This window comes from Rhipicephalus sanguineus, chromosome 6 (genome assembly GCF_013339695.2).
Source record: "Rhipicephalus sanguineus isolate Rsan-2018 chromosome 6, BIME_Rsan_1.4, whole genome shotgun sequence".
In the NCBI taxonomy this organism is placed as follows: Eukaryota; Metazoa; Arthropoda; class Arachnida; order Ixodida; family Ixodidae; genus Rhipicephalus; species Rhipicephalus sanguineus.
In genome coordinates, this window is record NC_051181.1 from 149,773,290 (window position 1) to 149,793,243 (window position 19,954).

The 19,954-nt window shown below is 44.8% G+C and overlaps 1 protein-coding gene across 1 annotated transcript in view; it reads right to left on the reverse strand.

Moving 5' to 3' along the window:
• Nucleotides 1–8,151: 8,151 nt before the first annotated feature.
• Nucleotides 8,152–19,954, reverse strand: part of LOC119396761 (kynureninase) — a 28,163-nt gene continuing 16,360 nt past the window's right edge. The window contains exons 7-13 of the mRNA XM_049417231.1: nucleotides 19,864–19,938; nucleotides 18,894–19,040; nucleotides 17,162–17,260; nucleotides 16,221–16,353; nucleotides 14,603–14,688; nucleotides 9,526–9,765; nucleotides 8,152–8,814 (exon numbers count right to left, since the gene is read on the reverse strand). Coding sequence (XP_049273188.1) covers nucleotides 8,668–8,814; nucleotides 9,526–9,765; nucleotides 14,603–14,688; nucleotides 16,221–16,353; nucleotides 17,162–17,260; nucleotides 18,894–19,040; nucleotides 19,864–19,938 — 927 coding nt within the window. The 3' untranslated portion in view covers nucleotides 8,152–8,667. The remainder of the gene's footprint in view (nucleotides 8,815–9,525; nucleotides 9,766–14,602; nucleotides 14,689–16,220; nucleotides 16,354–17,161; nucleotides 17,261–18,893; nucleotides 19,041–19,863; nucleotides 19,939–19,954) is intronic.

The following is a 19,954-nucleotide window of genomic DNA, read 5'->3' on the forward strand; positions in this document are numbered from 1 at the left end:
ATATTAAGTTTACCCCCCCCCCCCCCACCTTGCCACGAAGGAGGACGCTTCTTTTTTCTTTTTTTTTTTTGTCCACGTATCGTATACTTATATTTTCCCATTTTACCCTTGTTGGTGTAGCATCAACCAATACTGAAATGTCGTGCGCGTTATTAAAAAAAAAATAGTAAAAGAAAACGAGAAGAAGAAAGCTGCAGGCTGACTCCATTGATCCGATATGAAATCATATTGCCAACCGTTGCAGTGACGTTCCGCTTCGGTGCACGAGACCCCCCTTTGGCTGCCAGATTACGATTGGGCCCGAATGAAAAAAAAAAGGGGGGGGGGGGTGTCGTGGACTGTGCCTCGAAAGCATGTAAATGAAGTAAATGTGGTAAAAGTTTAATCACGAGCCCCCCACTAAGCTAACTTCCGCGATATGAACCTAACATACAAAAATGACGTTACAGATAATTTACACCTATTTGTTTCACTAGCCATCGCTAACAAATTTCTCGGATAACAGCACTGTGGCCGGCGATTTGAGTGTTTACAGCTCAAGCGCGAAAGGAAATAAAAGCAATAAGTTTTGAAACACGGGAAGGGCATTCGCCTGGCTTTTGAAACACTCGCTGCTGATATCGCTATCAGCTCGGTCCGATTTCGGCACTCAGGGGGGAGGCTGGATGCGGAACGGGCATCGACCACGAGTGTCCGGAGGTGGGGTCGGGTCGTGTGAGCCGCTGCTGTCGTCGCACGCGAGAAACCACGAGGTGCAACGCACTCTGCCCGGTACACGCGGGGCAAAGACAGAGGGAGAAAGAAGAAGTAAAAAAAATATCGGCGCGCGGCCCGGCAGGCCGGTCATTGCATCACAGTTCACGGCAGGGCTCCCTCGTACAGTTGTTTTGGCGGCGTCGCGCGTTGTCTGGCCCGGTCACCGCCCCTCCCTTCCAGCAGCGACCCGAGCGACCCGGGGGCCAACGAGGACGGCAACGACGGAAGGGCGAGGAGGTTGCCGCACCTGCCCGCCCTGCCGCTGCAGCACCCTCTCCACGCGCAGCCGCCTTCTCTCCACGACTCAGTCGGGTCGTCGGGATAAAGTGGTAGTCGCCGGGGGAGGGCGGAAGCGGAACCAGGTCGACCCGGGGCTCGGTCGGGGTCGACGGCTCCCGGGCCGGGGGTCGACGACCCCGGTCGGGACGCAGCCTTCGCCGGACGCCCTCGCCGAGGTCAAAGACCCCTGCCGGCCCCGGGGGCGCGGCCGGGGTCACAGGCGCGCGCGCACCCTTCGGCCGCCGCCACTCCGGCTCTTCCACTTCACCGTGCCATACCCGGTAGCGAACGGGAAAGAGGGTGGTTTAAATCCGAGCGATTCACGCCCCCCCCCCCCCCCTTTCTCGCGTTTCGGGTCACCTTTTTAAAGAATACAACGGTTGCGACTCCGTCTTATGTAGGACATTTTTGCGCAAAGAACGGACAATCAGAGTGAAAAAACGATGTAGACACAGAGAGCGCGACGAAAGAGTGTTTGCCCTCTTTCTGTTTACATCGTTTTTTTTTCCCTGTGATTGTCCGTTCTTAGCGCAAAATATCCTGTAGATGACACACGTAACAACCCGTTCAGCAAGAAGTTCATCTAAGATACGACTCCGTCTCTCCGCAACATCGCAAAGACTCCTCCGCCAGTTATAACAAATTGATGGATTGAGATAATTTTTAAGTAACGTTTTCTCGAACCTTTCTGGTCGCTTCGTTACATCGCAATAAGATCGAATTCCTTCCGTAGAAAATCTATTCAATGAACATCGAGCGCGCATTTTGAACACCATCTGATAAGTCCAATTGCAAAGTTGGAATGCCTTGCTATCGCTGTCAGTACTTCGGCCTTCGTTCAATACTGGCAGTTAAAAAAAGAAGAAGACAATTACGACATAGAAAGTAGATTTGTATAGAAGCGGTTGACGCAAAAGGAAGTTAATGCGTGACGGAGCATTAAACTTCCGAAAGTTGACACATTGCTTATCGCAGAAAAAAAGAAAACATGTAGAAGCTGTAGCAGCAATCGTCAGTAAATTATTTTATCAATCCTTTTTGACTTAATCATTTCATAACTTTAACTACAAACCAATGAAAAATTTATTTAACGTAGCCTAGCAATAGCTGAGGTCTGAACGCCGGCACACGCATAGAGCTTTAAAAAAATGTACAGGCGAGTATAACTAAGAAAAATGCAAAATGCAAAATGAGTTTCAATAAAATGTAATAATAATAATAATAATAATAATAATAATAATAATAATAATAATAATAATAATAATAATAATAATAATCAATCAATCAATCATTTATTTAACGTGCCCAGAAACAACCGTGAGGTCTTTGTGCAGGCGCACGCAAAAAAAAAAATCAATAAAAATAAACAATACAATACAGACAGTCTTCAGAAATAAAAAGAGCAAAAACACGTAGACAAAGAGAAATGAACACAAAAGGGGAGGAGTAAAATAAGACAATATGAGAAATACTGAAGGGGAATAAAAAATTAGATTGCACATATACAACTATGCGGAAAGACGGAGAAGGGAAGACTTTGTACATTGTGCCATACTATGTCAAAACAGTGCAAAGCTCGGATAAAAACAATGATTGTGGACTATGAAAAACGTCAAGATCAAGAAAATTAATATTATAAAGACTTTGTATTCTGTGAACGGTAGAGTGTTGGAAGAAGCAGGCGGGTACATGAAACGGTCTGTTCTCTCTGGTTAACTTACGCGGAATTCGAAAATTAACACAATTGAGAAGTACAGGGTAGGATATGATACCGTGGACTAGCTTGTAGAGAAATAAGAGATCAGAACGATTTCGTCGGCAGTGAAGTGATGGCAATGATAATAATTCAACAGTATTTGAACGAGATCCAGAGTCATTTTTAGCAAAGCGATGGTTATATATGCTGAGGAATTTTTTCTGGACTCGTTCAATGGTGTTACCGCTGGATTGAGCAATGCCATTCCATATCACGGACGCATACTCAAGTTGCGGAAGACATATTGCCGTGTACAATTTGTGTAGGGCCATGGGAGACCTGAATTCTCGAGATATTCTACAAACACATCCGAGAGAACGAAGGCCCCGCATAGCAGCACGCTTAACGTGAGAAGAAAAGTTTAACGCGCTGTCAACAACAACACCAAGACCACTGATTTCATAAACCTTGCATAACGGCACAGAATTGACAAAGTATTGAAATGACACGCTACATGTTTCGCGAGTGATAGACATGAATTTTGTCTTTGAGGTATTTAGAGAAAGGTTATTGCCGTTGCACCATTCGGAAAAAGAACACAAATCTGACTGCAGCAAGCGACAGTCGTTAACTGAATGAATTTCCTTAAATATCTTGATGTCATCGGCATACAAGAGGAAAGAAGAATTACGAATGGCAAAAGAAACATCATTAACGTAAATTAAAAATAGGAGTGGGCCTAATACCGACCCTTGAGGGACCCCACTAGTCACTTTATACAAAGAAGAGGTTTGGCCATTTACGGCAACATAACAAGATCTATTGAGCAGATAGCTGTGCAAGAGATTCACAATCGACAAGTCAACGTCAAAGTTCGCAAGTTTAACCATAATCAGTGTGTGGCTGACTACGTCAAAAGCCTTGCTCAGGTCACAGTAGATTACGTCAACCTGTCCTCTCTGAGAAATAGGTGTGGAGATCTGCGTCATGAAACTAGCAAGATTTGTGGTAGTTGAGCGGCCAGCAAGAAAACCATGTTGGTTTGGAATCAATGAGTTTTTCACACTAAAAGACAATATTTTGTGAAGAGCCAGTTCGAAGATCTTTGATGTGGCACATAGTAGAGAAATCGGGCGATAATTAGAAACATCTGTCTTAGAGCCCGACTTAAATACTGGGAAAACACGAGCAGTTTTCCACATGCTAGGAAATGTGGAAGTGTCCAGGCAGTTATTAAATATCGTAGTCAGTACTGGGACAAATATAGTACCATATGCTTTTAGTATGGCGGAGGGGATGCCATCTGGGCCACATGATAAGGATGGTTTTAAGCGCTTAATGCATTCGCTGATAAGATTTTCATCCAGCGACAAAGCACTGGATGAGCTAACTGCCTTGGGCTGTTGTCTGATATCAGTGCTGGAGTCTGAGGCCTTATAAACGGATGAGAAATGTGTGGCAAAACAGTCAGCGACGGCATGCACTTCTACCCCATTTGAGTCTAGTAGTCTGAAGGACTCTCCGCTTTTGCTATATCAATCAATCAATCAATCAATCAATCAATCAATCAATCAATCAATCAATCAATCAATCAATCAATCAATCAATCAATCAATCAATCAATCAATCAATCAATCATTTATTTAACGTGCCCAGGAACAACCGTGAGGTCTTTGTGCAGGCGCACGCAAAAAAAAAGCAATAAAAATAAACAATACAATACAGACAGTCTTCAGAAATAAAAAGAGCAAAAACACGTAGACAAAGAGAAATGAACACAAAAGGGGAGGAGTAAAATAAGACAATATGAGAAATATTGGAGGGGAATAAAAAATTAGATTGCACATATACAACTATGCGGAAAGACGGAGAAGGGAAGACTTTGTACATTGTGCCATACTATGTCAAAACAGTGCAAAGCTCGGATAAAAACAATGATTGTGGACTATGAAAAACGTCAAGATCAAGAAAATTAATATTATAAAGACTTTGTATTCTGTGAACGGTAGAGTGTTGGAAGAAGCAGGCGGGTACATGAAACGGTCTGTTCTCTCTGGTTAACTTACGCGGAATTCGAAAATTAACACAATTGAGAAGTACAGGGCAGGATATGATACCATGGACTAGCTTGTAGAGAAATAAGAGATCAGAACGATTTCGTCGGCAGTGAAGTGATGGCAGTGATAATGATTCAGCAGTACTTGATCGAGATCCAGAGTCATTTTTAGCAAAGCGATGGTTATATATGCTGAGGAATTTTTTCTGGACTCGTTCAATGGTGTTACCGCTGGATTGAGCAATGCCATTCCATATCACGGACGCATACTCAAGTTGCGGAAGACATATTGCCGTGTACAATTTGTGTAGGGCCATGGGAGACCTGAATTCTCGAGATATTCTACAACAGCAATAATAATAATAATAATAATAATAATAATAATAATAATAATAATAATAATAATAATAATAATAATAATAATAATAATAATAATAATAATAATAATAATAATAATAATTATTATTATTATTATTATTGTTGTTGTTGTAATAATAATAACGTTCATTGTGCATCAAGTCACACATTAGTGTGCTAGACCGCATTTGTGCTCCCGATCTATCATGTTTTAGGGTAGCAATATCATGCACCTTGCAATAATTGTAATACAAGCACATTAAAAGTGGTTACTAAAGCTAGTCTCTCAGCACGGTGTTTAGTTGACAAGCTGTGCAACAAAACGGATGATATAATTCCGAATAATGCACGCATTACTGCGTTTACAAGGCACAACAAAATTCCTAAGAACTTTCAAAGCATTTTCTTCTTCTTTGTTTCTGCATATGAGAATACATTTACACGTGTGACGACATTCCGCTTATTACGCTATGGCGCCGCCAATACACAGATGGCGCTGGCGCCCACGTGCGTCTAAGGTCCCTCTCCTTACGTGCGTCCGAACCCGCTCAGTTTAAACGAAACATCTAGGGTGCACATTTGGTAAAGACTTTTAGAAGCCGCGAGGGTGTAATCGGCTTGCAAGAACTAGAGATAATTAGGCTGAAATGCGCAAGAAACAACGGACAGAGGCGAGTACACACAAAACAGGTCTTGTTTGTTCCCGCCCGTGTCTCTTGTTTCTTGCGCTTTTGACCTAGAGAAGCAGCCATTATTCAGAGAATTGATCGAACAAAAAATGCCAGGCAGAACACGCAGAACAGTCACAGTGTACGCTGGAGGAGAGACCTTTTTATTATATAGAGCCCGCTGTAACGTCTCTTAGGGCGCCTACTGCAAGTACAGTTGCGAACTTGCGAGGTCCACTACGCGTCTGTATGCAAGTACACGCAGCTACTAGCGGCCCACTCTGTTGATTCTATGGCTGCTGCTGGTGACGATGAAAAAAATCACAGCATATCCACGGGGTGAATGATGATGAGTGGGGCGAAGCTACGGAGGGAATCATCTGTAAACCGTGAAACTCTTCCGTGAAATGCGCCCAGTACATAATATAAAGAGTGTGAAACATCGTGTATATATTAAACATCAAACTTTTATTGTACTGTTGGTTTACGTGGTCCCTTCATTATCACTTGTGATCGGTGAAATGCAAGGAAGAAGTCCGCTCCCGAGCGAAAGAGCGCCAAGAGCGACCGCATTCCCCGCTCGCCCTGTGCGAATTAAAGGCAAGGCTAGAGGGAAGACAGGACGCGCGTTCCACGACGCGAGGTCGGTAGCATGCCCAACGAAAGCCAACGGAACGCGATCGTGCAAGTGCTCCGGCTTCGCATCGCCTCATGGTTCCATTTAGCGTCCCAAAACCAAATATATTGCTCAAGGTGTGCCTTGCGTTTTTCGTAGAAATAATTTCTTTATCATGTACATTAAGACGGAAAGTTGAAAGCTCACTAGAGTGTATCGCCCGCAAAGTATGTCTTTTAGTGTGATTTAACTCTCGTACGGCAGGGTCCTCGCGCCGTTGCCGGTCCACCTCGCCCGTTGACGATCGGGCGAGGTGGCTACATACAACTACTACTACTACACTTTAAGAAAAACATCTGGCGTTCTTTCGTTCTGCTTTTACAAAACATCTGGCGTCTTTCGTTGGTTTATTTCATCAATCAACGGCGTTTTGAACAAAGTTTTTATTGTTTAATCACGCACAGGAGAAATCTCACCAGGCACTACCTTGGAGGTAAACAATGGCTGCTAATGGGAATGAGAGACAGAAGAAGTCGGCTTTTAGCTAACACTTACACTTCTACTTCTACTAACGTTTCCTACTGGAACATGCCAATGGCTGCTAATGGGGAATGAGAGACAGAAGAATTCGGCTTTTAGTTAACGCGCACGCTGCGAATTTTTTATTGTTCAACAACGCATAGGAGAAATCTCCTACCGGCACCACCTTGGAGGTCAAAGCGTAAGACTTGTTACGGACTACTACGATGACGACGACTACGAGGGACGAACGGGTGCCGCCTTAAGGAGCTTCGCCCCTAAAAGAACAATTATGGCTGAGCCCTTTGCAATGGGTGGGAAACTTTAAACCACCCGCAATTCACATGGTGTGACGACTGGTATACAATTATAGCCTTTTGCTACGCAATCTTACATCCGTTAACACGATTCCTCGCCCGACATGACGCATTTTATAGGGTCTTTTCTCGAAGATGTTTCAATACCTACCGCTTTGGTACCCTCTTCGCTGAAATTTGTTCTTTGTGATGTTTGTTGTGCGCTTGTATAGAAGCGACTTGGACTATTTTGTTCATCTTGTGATATGGTGTTCTGCTGGCGTAAGCGGCGTCCCGAACTGAGCTCCATGAGATATCTTTAGAAGAAGAGAGGTCGAAGGGATCGTAAAGCTCCTCCACCACTTGAAATAAATGCGGTTCAGCCGACGCTTTATTACACGAAAAGCAAGATGACGTCGACGAAGAAGGCGGCCGAGCGGATGACTGATGACGGTTATTTACAGATGAGGAAGATGAAGTCTAATAAATGCCTACAGTATATACATTCTGTACCAGGCCCGTAGCCGGGGGGGGGGGCGGCTTTTACCCCCGAAATTTTGGTGAAGTAGGTGTTTTTACCAAAAATAAATAATGAAAATAGGTGTTTTTCTCAAATAGTCAAGGTTTTCAGCAAGTGCCCCCCCCCCCCCCCACCCCGAAAAAAATTCCTGGCTACGGGCCTGTTCTGTACATCTATAATAAAAAATGGAAACAAAACAAAAAGAACACTGTAATAAAGGAGTGAGTGAAACAAAGGAAGCAGTCGTATACGCGGAAGTAGCCCAGCGTCAAAGTTGTGCAAGCAAAATGGAACGGCAATACCCACCTGTGACTAGAAGGAGAGCCGAAAGATGCAGCAACGTCTCGTCGCAAGAGAAGGCACAAGGCGACACAGCATGCGAGTCTTTATGCGCACATTTTAATTACCTTTGCAGCATGGATGAATAAATCGTGCTCGGACAAACCATGGTCTGAAGTTTGCTATAGTATACCACGTTCCTCTCTTTTTTCTCGCAATACCCGTGTGCATGTGTTGCCTGAGGATGTACGTGCCCTTGAGTACATTGCATGCTATATGTGTACTTTTTCTTTATTAGATGTACTTAAGGATAGGCTGGTACCTATGTGTGGCTACGCCTACTCCTCTTCTCTTGATTAGTGATTGTCCACTACTTAACGGCGTCAAGTATTATGTGTGTACTTGTTCCGTTGCGTTGGTCCATTTATACCAATGGAGCGAGCGACTCGCTCTTCACTATATTCCATATTGTTTTTGGAAAAAAGAAAAAAAAAAGAATAAGAAAGGCTCCTCGCGTCGTCAAGTTTTCACAAGTAGGCGTCCCGTTGTTGTGACGCAGCTACGCAATCGTCGATGACCTGTTGCCGAATAGAACAACCACAGCACGCATGCGTATGAGCAGTCCTTAGTGGCCATTAGTGTAGGGCGTCCCCTCCGTGGTGAACCGGTCGCATATCTCCTTCAGCGCTCGCACGCAGTTGTACGCGTCCTCAAAGGTGTTGTACAAAGGAGTCGGCGTGAAGCGGAGCACCGATGGAGGGAGCAGGTCTCCCTGAAACGGGCCAACACAACAACGCGAAATTAGTTACTGAGAGACCAATTACTGACTGCAGCAGGGTAGCACTGTATATATGCATCCCTTTGCGACAAGCATTATGATAGGCTGTCTATAAATGCGTGAAATTTGCATAATTTGATGCCAAGGTTCTGGAGACCAAGTTTAAAGCAAATGGAAGCGTTAGAATAAAGTATAGCATATTTTACAGCAAATAATTGTAATTACAAAGGAAATAATTATCTAACTATTGTATAGTCCGTCATGGTATATTTCTTCATAAACCGAATTCCACGACCCACTCAAATTACATTAGATAGTTATCTGCCTATCGCGAGCATTCATAAAAATGGTAAAAAATATAATATTAGGAAATTCCTGCCAAAACGGCCCACGTTGAACGTCTCGTTATACACGGTGATGCCTTCACCAAAGTGATCGTGTGTAGCAAAACATGTCAACCAGAAGTGATATATAAAAGAACTTTAGGGAACAAAAATACTTATTTTACCATCAGCTCGGCGTCTGTGGTCTCTTCCTTGCCAATGTAGTGCACAGAAATGGCAAATGTACGCCACCTTTCCAAATGGGAACGCCGAGTCGCAAAGGGATACAAGTGCGTGGAACAATTCATTTCGCACATCGCCGTGCTTTACCGGGCATGTCCTTACCATGATATCGCCGTATAAGGGAACAATTTGAACTTACGACGATGCCTCGTCGCAGGAGCTCTTGAAGCACCTGTCGGGCATCGTAGGGAGCGGCTAAGTGCAGGCTGAGCTGGCTTCCTCTGCGCCTAACGTCGGCCGGCGTGAGAAGGTGGAAAGGGCGCGTACTGTCTTCGTGGTCGTGGCTGGCACCGAGCAAGTCCGTCAACAGGAGCTCCATGTAACCGGTCAGGAGGAACTGCTTGCTCAGACGGTTCGACTCGCCAACCTCGCTGAATATCTGGCCCGCATGGTGTGGAGAAAAATCACCGAAGGAAGTGTAGCATATAGTCAGTGCGAGTTATATTTATTATTAGATGTGAAGCATCTTATAGCGGAGTTCAATTTGGTGGTGGTGGTGTGCGGCGTGACCACCCTTACTGCGCATGCGCCAACTCTCCCCACTTCCCCTCTCCCCATCTCCCTTTCCCCATCCCCACCCCCTCCTATTTCCCCTTTCCCCTCCCCCTCTCCCCTTTCCCCCCTCACCACTCCCCCTCTGACACGCGGGCTGTACATGCCGAAACACTGCTTCACATCGCCTCATGGTCCCCTTCGCATCGCCTCATGGTGTGATATTTTATTATTATTATTATTATTATTATTATTATTATTATTATTATTATTATTATTATTATTCAAGCCATTTCGTGGGGAGCTGCGCGATGACATGCTTCATCCCTCTGAGATAGTGACTGGAATCCAAAGTGCCGTGTGACGTAGACATATTCTACCAAATGCTCGGGGTCTGCGTACCAAGACACTCGAGTTTTTCTCTAATGTTCTTTCGTCTGCTTTTCCTATTATTGCTATCTCTGAAACCTGGCTCGGCACTGAAATTCCCTCATCGGACTTTTTTCCCCCGACCTACACCACCTTCCGCCGTGACCGAGATTTCAGTGAAACCAAACAGAAAGGCGGTGGCGTGCTGATTGCCATTGACAATTCACTGAAATCCGTTAGACGGAAAGACCTAGAAACTATCGAAGAATCGATCTGGCTAGAAATCAACCTTGAGCGCCGTGAAAAATTGTTGATTGGATGCTTCTATTTACCGCCCAGCATTTCCCCTGCCTCGTTTCACGATGTCATGTCTTCTATTGAACTTGTGATATCTTCTCATAGTGGGCACAGAATTATTGTTCTTGGGGATTTCAATGCACCTGGAATTGACTGGAGCACGCTTACCTTTTCTCATTACAATCATTTCACAGAGAAAAAGTGCAGCCTGCTCTTGGACTTTCTGGCGTTTAATTCCCTAGTGCAACATAATTCAGTCGTCAATTCCAGTGGCAACGTCTTAGACCTGTGTGTGTCAAACGATCAACCCCTTGAAGTTTCCCGCTCCAACATCTCTCTTGTACGTCCGGACAAATTCCACCCACCACTTAACGTAAGATTATCTGCATCAGCCGAAACAACGAGCTACAGCAGTTACGTAAACAAATCTCCAAGATTTGCGTTCAAGCGAGGTGATTACACGGGCCTCTATCATCACTTGTCCACCGTTGACTGGTCACAGGTTACTGACAAACCGAATGTTGATGACCAGGTTGATCAGTTTGCGGAGCTTGTACTGAGCAGCATGCGTAATTTTATTCCCCAATACACACATAAACAACGTAAATATCCCCACTGGTTCTCATCTGAACTTATCAGTGCACTGAAGCATAAAGATCGCGCACACAGGAAATCTAAATGTTCTCCATCGAGCGAGTGGAAGGAAGAGTTCAGCTTTTTTCGAACTCTCGCTAAACGCCTATATAAGCGGGATCATAGTTCGTATATTGAATTCTTAGAAAAAAGCGCTTCTGACAGGCCAGCTGAGTTTTGGAAGTATGTACGTAAACGGTCCAGCAAAAGCGGAGAGTCTTTCAGACTACTAGACTCAAATGGGGTAGAAGTGCATGCCGTCGCTGACTGTTTTGCCGCACATTTCTCATCCGTTTATAAGGCCTCAGACTCTAGCACTGATATCCGACAGCCTAAGGCAGTTCGCTCACCCAGTGCTTTGTCGCTGGATGAAAATCTTATCTGCGAATGCATTAAGTGCTTAAAACCATCCTTATCATGTGGCCCAGATGGCATCCCCTCCGCCATACTAAAAGCTTATAGTAGTATATTTGTCCCAGTACTGACTACGATATTTAATAACTGCCTGGACACTTCCACATTTCCTAGCATGTGGAAAACTGCTCGTGTTTTCCCAGTATTTAAGTCGGGCTCTAAAACAGATGTTTCTAATTATCGCCCGATTTCTCTACTATGTGCCACATCAAAGATCTTCGAGCTGGCTCTTCACAAAATATTGTCTTTTAGTGTTAAAAGCTCATTGATTCCTAATCAACATGGTTTTCTCGCTGGCCGCTCAACTACCACAAATCTTGCAAGTTTCATGACGCAGATCTCCACACCTATTTCTCAGAGAGGACAGGTTGACGTACTCTACTGTGACCTGAGCAAGGCTTTTGACGTAGTCAGCCACACACTGATTATGGTTAAACTTGCGCAATTTGATGTTGACTTGTCGGTTGTGAATCTCCTGCAGAGCTATCTGCTCAATAGATATTGTTATGTAGCGGTAAATGGCCAAACGTCTTCTTTGTATAAAATGACTAGTGGGGTCCCTCAAGGGTCAGTATTAGGCCCACTCCTATTTTTAATTTACGTTAATGATGTTTCTTTTGCCATTCGTAATTCTTCTTTCCTCTTGTATGCCGATGACATCAAGATTTTTAAGGAAATTCATTCAGTTAACGACTGTCGCTTGCTGCAGTCAGATTTGCGCTCTTTTTCCGAATGGTGCAACGCTAATAACCTTTCTCTGAATGCCTCGAAGACAAAATTCATGTCTATCACTCGCAAAACATCTAGCGTGTCATTTCAATACTCTGTCAATTCTGTGTCCTTATGCAAGGTTTATGAGATCAGTGATCTTGGTGTTGTTGTTGATAGCACGTTAAACTTTTCTGCTCACGCTAGGCGTGTTGCTTTGCGGGGTCTTCGCACCCTTGGCTGTGTTTGCAGATTGTCTAGAGAATTCCATTCTCCTATGCCCTTCCGAAAATTGTACACCGCGCTATGTCTTCCTCAACTGGAGTATGCGTCCGTGATATGGAATGGCATTGCTCAATCCAGCGGTAACACCATTGAACGAGTCCAGAAAAAATTCCTTAGCATATATAACCATCGCTTTGCTAAAAAATCTCGTTCAAATACTGCTGAATTATTATCATTGCCATCACTTCACTGCCGACGAAATCGTTCTGATCTCTTGTTTCTTTACAAGCTAGTCCACGGTATCATATCCTGCCCTGTACTTCTCAATTGTGTTAATTTTCGAATTCCGCGTAAGTTAACCAGAGAGAACAGACCGTTTCATGTACCCGCCTGCTTCTTCCAACACTCTACCGTTCACAGAATACAAAGTCTCTATAATGTTAATTTTCTTGATCTTGACATTTTTCATAGTCCAGAATCATTGTTTTTATCCGAGCTTTGTACTGTTTTGACATAGTATGGCACAATGTACAAAGTCTTCCCTTCTCCGTCTTTCCGCATAGTTGTATATATGCAATCTAATTTTTCATTCCCCTTCAATATTTCTCGTATTGTCTTATTTTACTCCTCCCCTTTTGTGTTCATTTCTCTTTGTCTACGTGTATTTGCTCTTTTTATTTCTGAAGACTGTCTGTATTGTATAGTTTATTTTTATTGTTTTTTTCTTTGCGTGCGCCTGCACAAAGACCTTACGGTTGTTCCTGGGCACGTTAAATAAATGATTGATTGATTGATTGATTGATTGATTGATTATTATTATTATTATATTATTATTATTATTATTATTATTATTATTATTATTGTTGTTGTTGTTATCATCGTCATTATTATTAGCAGTAGTAGTAATACTGCTACTACTACTACTACTACTACTACTACTACTACTACTACTACTACTACTGCTACTACTACTGCATAGAACTAATGAAACCAACGAACAATTAAGCCAAGAAGAGTATAGGGGTTATTACTTGTTGTTTTTTACAGCAGAGTTGTTATGATTGAGGTTTGCCGTGTGTCGTAGATAGAAAATTATCATCATCGTGAACCGGCACGCGCTCAATCGCGTCCCCACGGTCTGAAGGCGAGCGCCGTAACCACCAGGCTGTCCAGGCACGCTAGCAGTGGATAGCGTAGCCTTGTATAGTATATTATAGGAAGCGGGTGGGAAAGGAAAGTGAGGAGGAGAGAAAGGAGGAGGGGATAACGAGTACAGAGAGAGAGAGAGAAAGAAAGGGAAGAAGAAGAGAAAAAGATAGATAGAAACAGACACAAAAAAGAATAACGAGAGCAAGCATAGTCATGTATGGTATATTATAGCAAAGGGTGGTAACAAGAAAGAGGTGAGAGGGTAAAAGCCAAGCCAAGCCATGACCAGCTGCCAGGTGCCCACCAGCTCTGCTGTGACCCAGACTTGCCCAACTTAGCGCAAGCTGCTCTAATTTTTTAAATCGTATTGTGATGAAATTGAGCTACATTGAAGGAAATTAAATAGGACGAACTGTAACCCTTTATAATATGAAACCACAACCTTCGAATTTCGAAGGTTGTGGGTTCAGCACTCACCGAACCAAATAGCCTGCACTTGATACGTAGAAAGTGCAGCGTCTCTCGATGGTGTTAATATATAACACATAACAGACGTCAATAAAGGCAAGCAATATAGTGACCGACTGTGATGACGTCACTGTGATTCCTCTTTTTCTATCTCTCTACTCTCTTGTCTTTCAACTTTCTCCCCCCCACTGTCAACCAGTACAGGTAGCGTGCATGAAGAGCATTTGCGCAAAAAAAGCAGGGTCATGAAAGTAACACGAGGCAAGCGCAGGTATTAAAGGGGGGGGGGGGGCACCCCCTTGCCCCCCCCCCCCCCTCACCTTTTTTTGCGATCGCCTTGTGGGTCATGCGTGCAAATGTCTTCCTTTTTCTTGCGCTCAGAACACCAGTTTTGTCCTATCCGACATGGTCTTCAATAAGCAAACAAACAGTACAGCGATAACTGTTGATTTCAAGATTACCTGCAGGCTTGTCATGATTGGCGCGATCAGGACCGCGCTTCCGACGGAGACTTTGAACATGTCGGCCGATGGCCAAGGCTCGAATTCTGCATAGTTCAGAAGGATCGAAGCTGTTTAGTGTATTGCACTGGCGTATTGCTTTAGGGAAAAAATGAAAAAAAGGAAAAACGCTGTCCGCGCTGATTAAATCTAGTGAAATAATGCAATTTGTCTGAGTTCATCAGCCTCATTTATTCGCCACAAAATATTGCGAATGAGTTTTGCGGGATCGATCCTCAACTAGACGCTTTCCTTTCTGAGAAATCCGTATTGATTTCCTTGTGACTTCGAGCTGCAAACGGATGGTTGTCAATCATACATTTCATTACTCATCATAAATTGTTCATGATGTTCACATCGCAAGTATTTACTGGCCGGACGCAGACGAAACAAAAAAATCACAGCATATCCACGGAGTGAATGATGATGAGTGGGCGAAGCTGCGGAGGTTCATCGGTAAACCGTGAATCTTCCGTGAATTCTGCCCAGTACATCATCACCGACGTGAGATCGGGCGCGTTTATACGAAAGGTTCGATGAGAGTTATGACGACTTGCAGCTCACTTTAATTTTACATGTACGCTGTGAATTTTCATTATTTAATCACGCACTGGAGAAATCGCACACACGCACTACCTTGGAGGTCAAAATCCAGTGCCTATATATACGGGGTGGTCAGTGAACGGTTGTGCAGCGCGAGCGGTCGGTTTTTTCAATCAAGACGCTGCCGCGACGCTGCCTCGCGACGCTGCCTGCGTCGGCGCCGCTGCGCCGCTAGGCAAGATAGGGGGGGGGGGGGACCGTAGGAGAGGAGAAAGAGGGGCAAGCGTAGGAGAGGAGAGGGCGATACATATCACGTACTGTCGCAGCGCAGTCTTTGGGGAGCCTTCATGTGTACACGCCCCCTCCGCCTTTAAGACTGGTTACACACCACTACGACGGGGACGAACGGGTGCCGCTATAAGGAGCTTCGCCCCTAAAAGGCTCACGTCTAAAGCAGTTATTATAGTTTCTGCTGGAGGATCTGCCGGGCGGGTTGTGCAGGGACAACCGCTGAGCGGATATCATCGTAATTACCCTTCTCGTCATACCACGTTCATCTTATCGTATACGTATCTCGCTTTCTCAACCCTTCCCCCAGTGTAGAGTAGCAAGCTCGAGTCACAGCAGCCGACCTCTCCACAAAAAAAAGAAAGAAAAAAAAAAGAAAAGAAGCTCTCTCTGTGTCTTTCTCCCTCCCTATTCCTCCATATCCATGCTTTGTTTCTGTAACCTTTTTATGGTAAAAGTGCGGTATGGCATCCCCGAGCGGCACCGTATTTTATAGTCGCCTTCCGACTAGCCAGCATCGAGTCTTCCTCAAAAACTGGATAGCGCTGATTCAACCCAGGACAGGGAAAGAACGTTGATATACAGGACAAGCGCTTGTCCTGTGTATCAGCGTTGTTTCTCTGTCCTGCATGTGTTGAATCTACGCTGTCCAGTTTCTAAGGGTATGAACAAACTAGCCCAGCAACGAATTTAGTTTCGCAGCCTATAGCGTTACACAGAGATAAACACGAGGTATAGCCGAACTCACCACGTCTCATGAGTAGCCTGGTCTTTCCGTCGTTGCCCCACCAGCCTCTCAGCTCCGGCAGCCGGCCACAGCCCTTGCGGAACTCGTGGCTCACGTACGCCACTGCAGTGTTGCCGGGACCGCAGTTCATGTACTGGGCACGCCCCGGAACGAAGTGCGTCAGCACCAGCATGGTTGCCCAGAACGTGTTTCATCGACACTTATAACTCCTAATTGGATTAGGATCGAGATTCTAGAATTATTGCTTACGATGCCCAAATAGGTGGTGTCCAAAAAAATGTTCGGGAGCGATGGTTGCCCCCGAGACACAACCATTGTATGAGGACTTAACATTCCGAGTCCACGGAGAATGTGGCCTCCGCGGTGAACGGCGGGCCGACTTCAGCTCGTTATTTCAAGATGGTTGTCATTATGGAGGGTTACTGAACTTCATTTGCCAACATTCTGATAGGGCCTCTTTCCCTTCATCTCGTTTCCGGCCGGCCGAGTAGCAAGTAAGCAAATATATGCTGGCTAGTCACTTCGCTTTTCAATAATAATAAAAAAAACTCTCTCTCATTCTCTCTCACACACACGCACACAAGCGCGCACGCTATGCGGGATTACATTCATTTAATTAAGTTTCTTTTTCTTTTTTTCAGAAGCTCAACGAATAAGATAAAGTGCGACGGCCCAGTGCTACTGCAAAGTAAGCTTTTTTTTATATTATTATGATTCAAGTTTATTCATCGACGATGTCAGTTATACATTATAGTGTACATAGAATTAGTTCACGGAGCCAATGTACGTAAAAGAGTTTTTTTTTTTCTCGTACGTCGTACTTGCGTATTACCACCGTGCACACGCTCACGAATTAAGATGTTATTTTCAGTGAAGCACGCAGATACGCGGGGCATAGATTGTTCTTTTTTTTTTCTTGTTACAGAGCAACACAGGCTCACCTTGTACGTGCACCAGGCGGCCAGGTCTATCTCCCATTCGTTCAGCCTCAGCTCCACGTTGCAGACGGCGTGAGCTAAATCCCACAGCACGACGCAACCCTGTAAAACGGCGGGCCCCTTCAACATAGGTCGACAGTCACTCTTTTATAGGTGGTTCATAAGCGTGTACACCGGTAAACAGCTCGCACGGTGTTACTCAGAGCGACAGATTCCGAAGACATTCGAACATTTGCAACGTGACTTGAGCTTGGAGCTGCGGCACCTCTTCGGCCCATGGCAATTAAGGCACCGCATATACGTTACGGCACACAAAAGCGCTGCTGAATGAGGGAAGGGAATTCGCCGTCGTGGCTACGAGCGGCGCAGGCTAACACTCCCAGGTTTGCGTGCACGTAAATACCACATAAAGGGGACGAGGGGACGACCACCGCCGTTGCTCAATTGGTAAGAGCATCGGGCGCGTAAACCGAAGGTCGCAGGTTCGGTCCCTGTCGGCGGCAAGTTGTCTTTTCGTCCACTTCACTTTCTTCACATCTATATCATAATTACTTCAGTACACTTGAAACAGTACAATTAACGTACCCTATACCTTCCTTGGCTTCATTACCTGCTGGTTTTGATTAAGGTTGTGTGAAACAAAGCGCTGCTGGTGTTTTTAAGGACTATGCACCTGGACGAATATCCTGAATTACTATTCTACGCACACTGCGGCCGCACGCTTTCTGAATCTCACGAAGAGGAAGCCTTAGCGGCTGCTGGAGCCTCCATCACGCAACAGCACATATCGGCGACGTGCCTGAAAGATGCATCTGCGTGCGTGCGTGACCCCCTTGAAAGGATTTAGGCAAAGCTGGCTTCTCCGCAATAAGAGTCGGCGTAAGGCGAAGCACGCTTCATTTTATTGCGTCGACAGTGCAATAGAAACATTCGCACGCGCGTGTAAAGAACGTAATATGGCGACGCGAAGCATCTGTGAAGGCAGTTTACGAGCATGGTTAACCAATATTGAAGCTGGGACTTTAAAATGAGGACTGGCGCACGTGATCGTGTTTACCTCATGCCGCTAAGCGTCCAAAGCTGGGCTGTACATCATATCGCGGTTTTGGCGTCGAACCCCCAGAAATTACTGTTATTACGAACTTGCATTCAGTCGTCTATAAATGCAGGCACAGTAACATTTGACATTGTCATAAGGGATTAAATTTGTGTAACGGTCATTTAACACGTCACTGAAATGAAACGCACTCGGGGAGTGCGTCGTCTATGAATTGCGCCGCGATGCTGGCCGTGGCAGTAATACGCCGCGCATGTGTCAGAGCGAGCTTTTCTCTTACATACATGATAATATGTACATGTACATGCCATTGGCGTATCCTCCAGGGAGAAGGGGGAGGGCTCAATCCCCCCCCCCCCACACACATTTTTTTTTAATTTTGCATGTGTAGAAATGTATATACGCACGCACAAACATGCATAAATGGTAGTTGAACACCGCCCCCCCCCACCTCCAGAAAAAATTTCTGGCTACGCCTCTGGTACGCACATAATACGTAAGACATTGATCTATGTCACAAATATGTCATTGATAACAAGTCAAGAACTTTAGGGAGATCATCAAATGATGGTGTCACTAATGCATTAATGTACTACATATAGACTATGTTTATTGTTTCAATATGGCGTGAGTGCATTGTGGGCGACTTTGTTACTGTCACCGCTGTGTTTACTATACCTTTTTGCGAGCGGCACTTGTGATTCCCCGGATGTCCAGAGCCTGGCCCGTCTGGTACTGCACCCCGGACAGGAGCAGGAGAGCGATGGTGTCGCCCTCTTTGTCGATGACGTCATAGATATCCTCTTCTCTGAGCAACTGTTCGCCCTTTTACCCCGAAACCAGACGGAGGCAGTATTATTTCGGCTGAGCTGCGACATCGACTTTCCTGCTACGAAGTAACTTTTTATGCGTGTGCCATGTTACGTCCATTATGCTCAGGTCGCGTATCTTTAAAGGTTATAGACATTAAAAGATGAGAAAATGTTGTGATGAAAAATTAGTGCACGCGGAGTGTCGCTGCAGCCAACGTTTCGATAAGCGGACTTGTCTTCTTCAAGGCTGCAAACTGAAGTCTCGAAGAAGACAAGTTCGCTTGTCGAAACGTCGGCTACAGCGACACACCGCGTTCCGAGGATTTTTCATCGCTTCAAAGATTCCATCTTCCCCTAAACTTCTACCTTATTTGGGAAAATGTGGAGTGTCATGAGAAATGCAAAACAGCAGTTGTCAACTATGACTCTGAAAAGAGCACCAAAAGATCTCAATTACTCAAGCCTTTGCCGGCTTATACGTATATGAAACGTCACATCGGTCAGTTTTGTTGTTAGCGCAGCCTTGTTAATCATGCAACGCTAAAGCAAACGTCGGGTAGCTACACTACCGAGAAATTTCTGCGCTATATAGATGTAATCATGATTTCATAAATTTGGCAGGGCACTCTCGCGGTTAAACAATCTTTTATCAATTAAGTAGGACCATGTTGCCTCAAAAAGCGACCAATGAGTGGCCACTTTTGAGCGTCATTAGCGCTCAAGAACAGCACAAGTACGCGATAGAAGAAAAAAAAAAGGGGGGGGGGGAGAAAAAAGAAACAAGAAACGTCGCATTTAAGACTCGGGGCACTGCAATCAAATCTGATGGTGGTTACCTTCCTGGAGCTCAGAAGGATCAGGTTGGACGCCAGGTCGAGGCCATGGTGGCTCACCTGGGACTGCGCAGCATACTGGAAAGATTCGTTT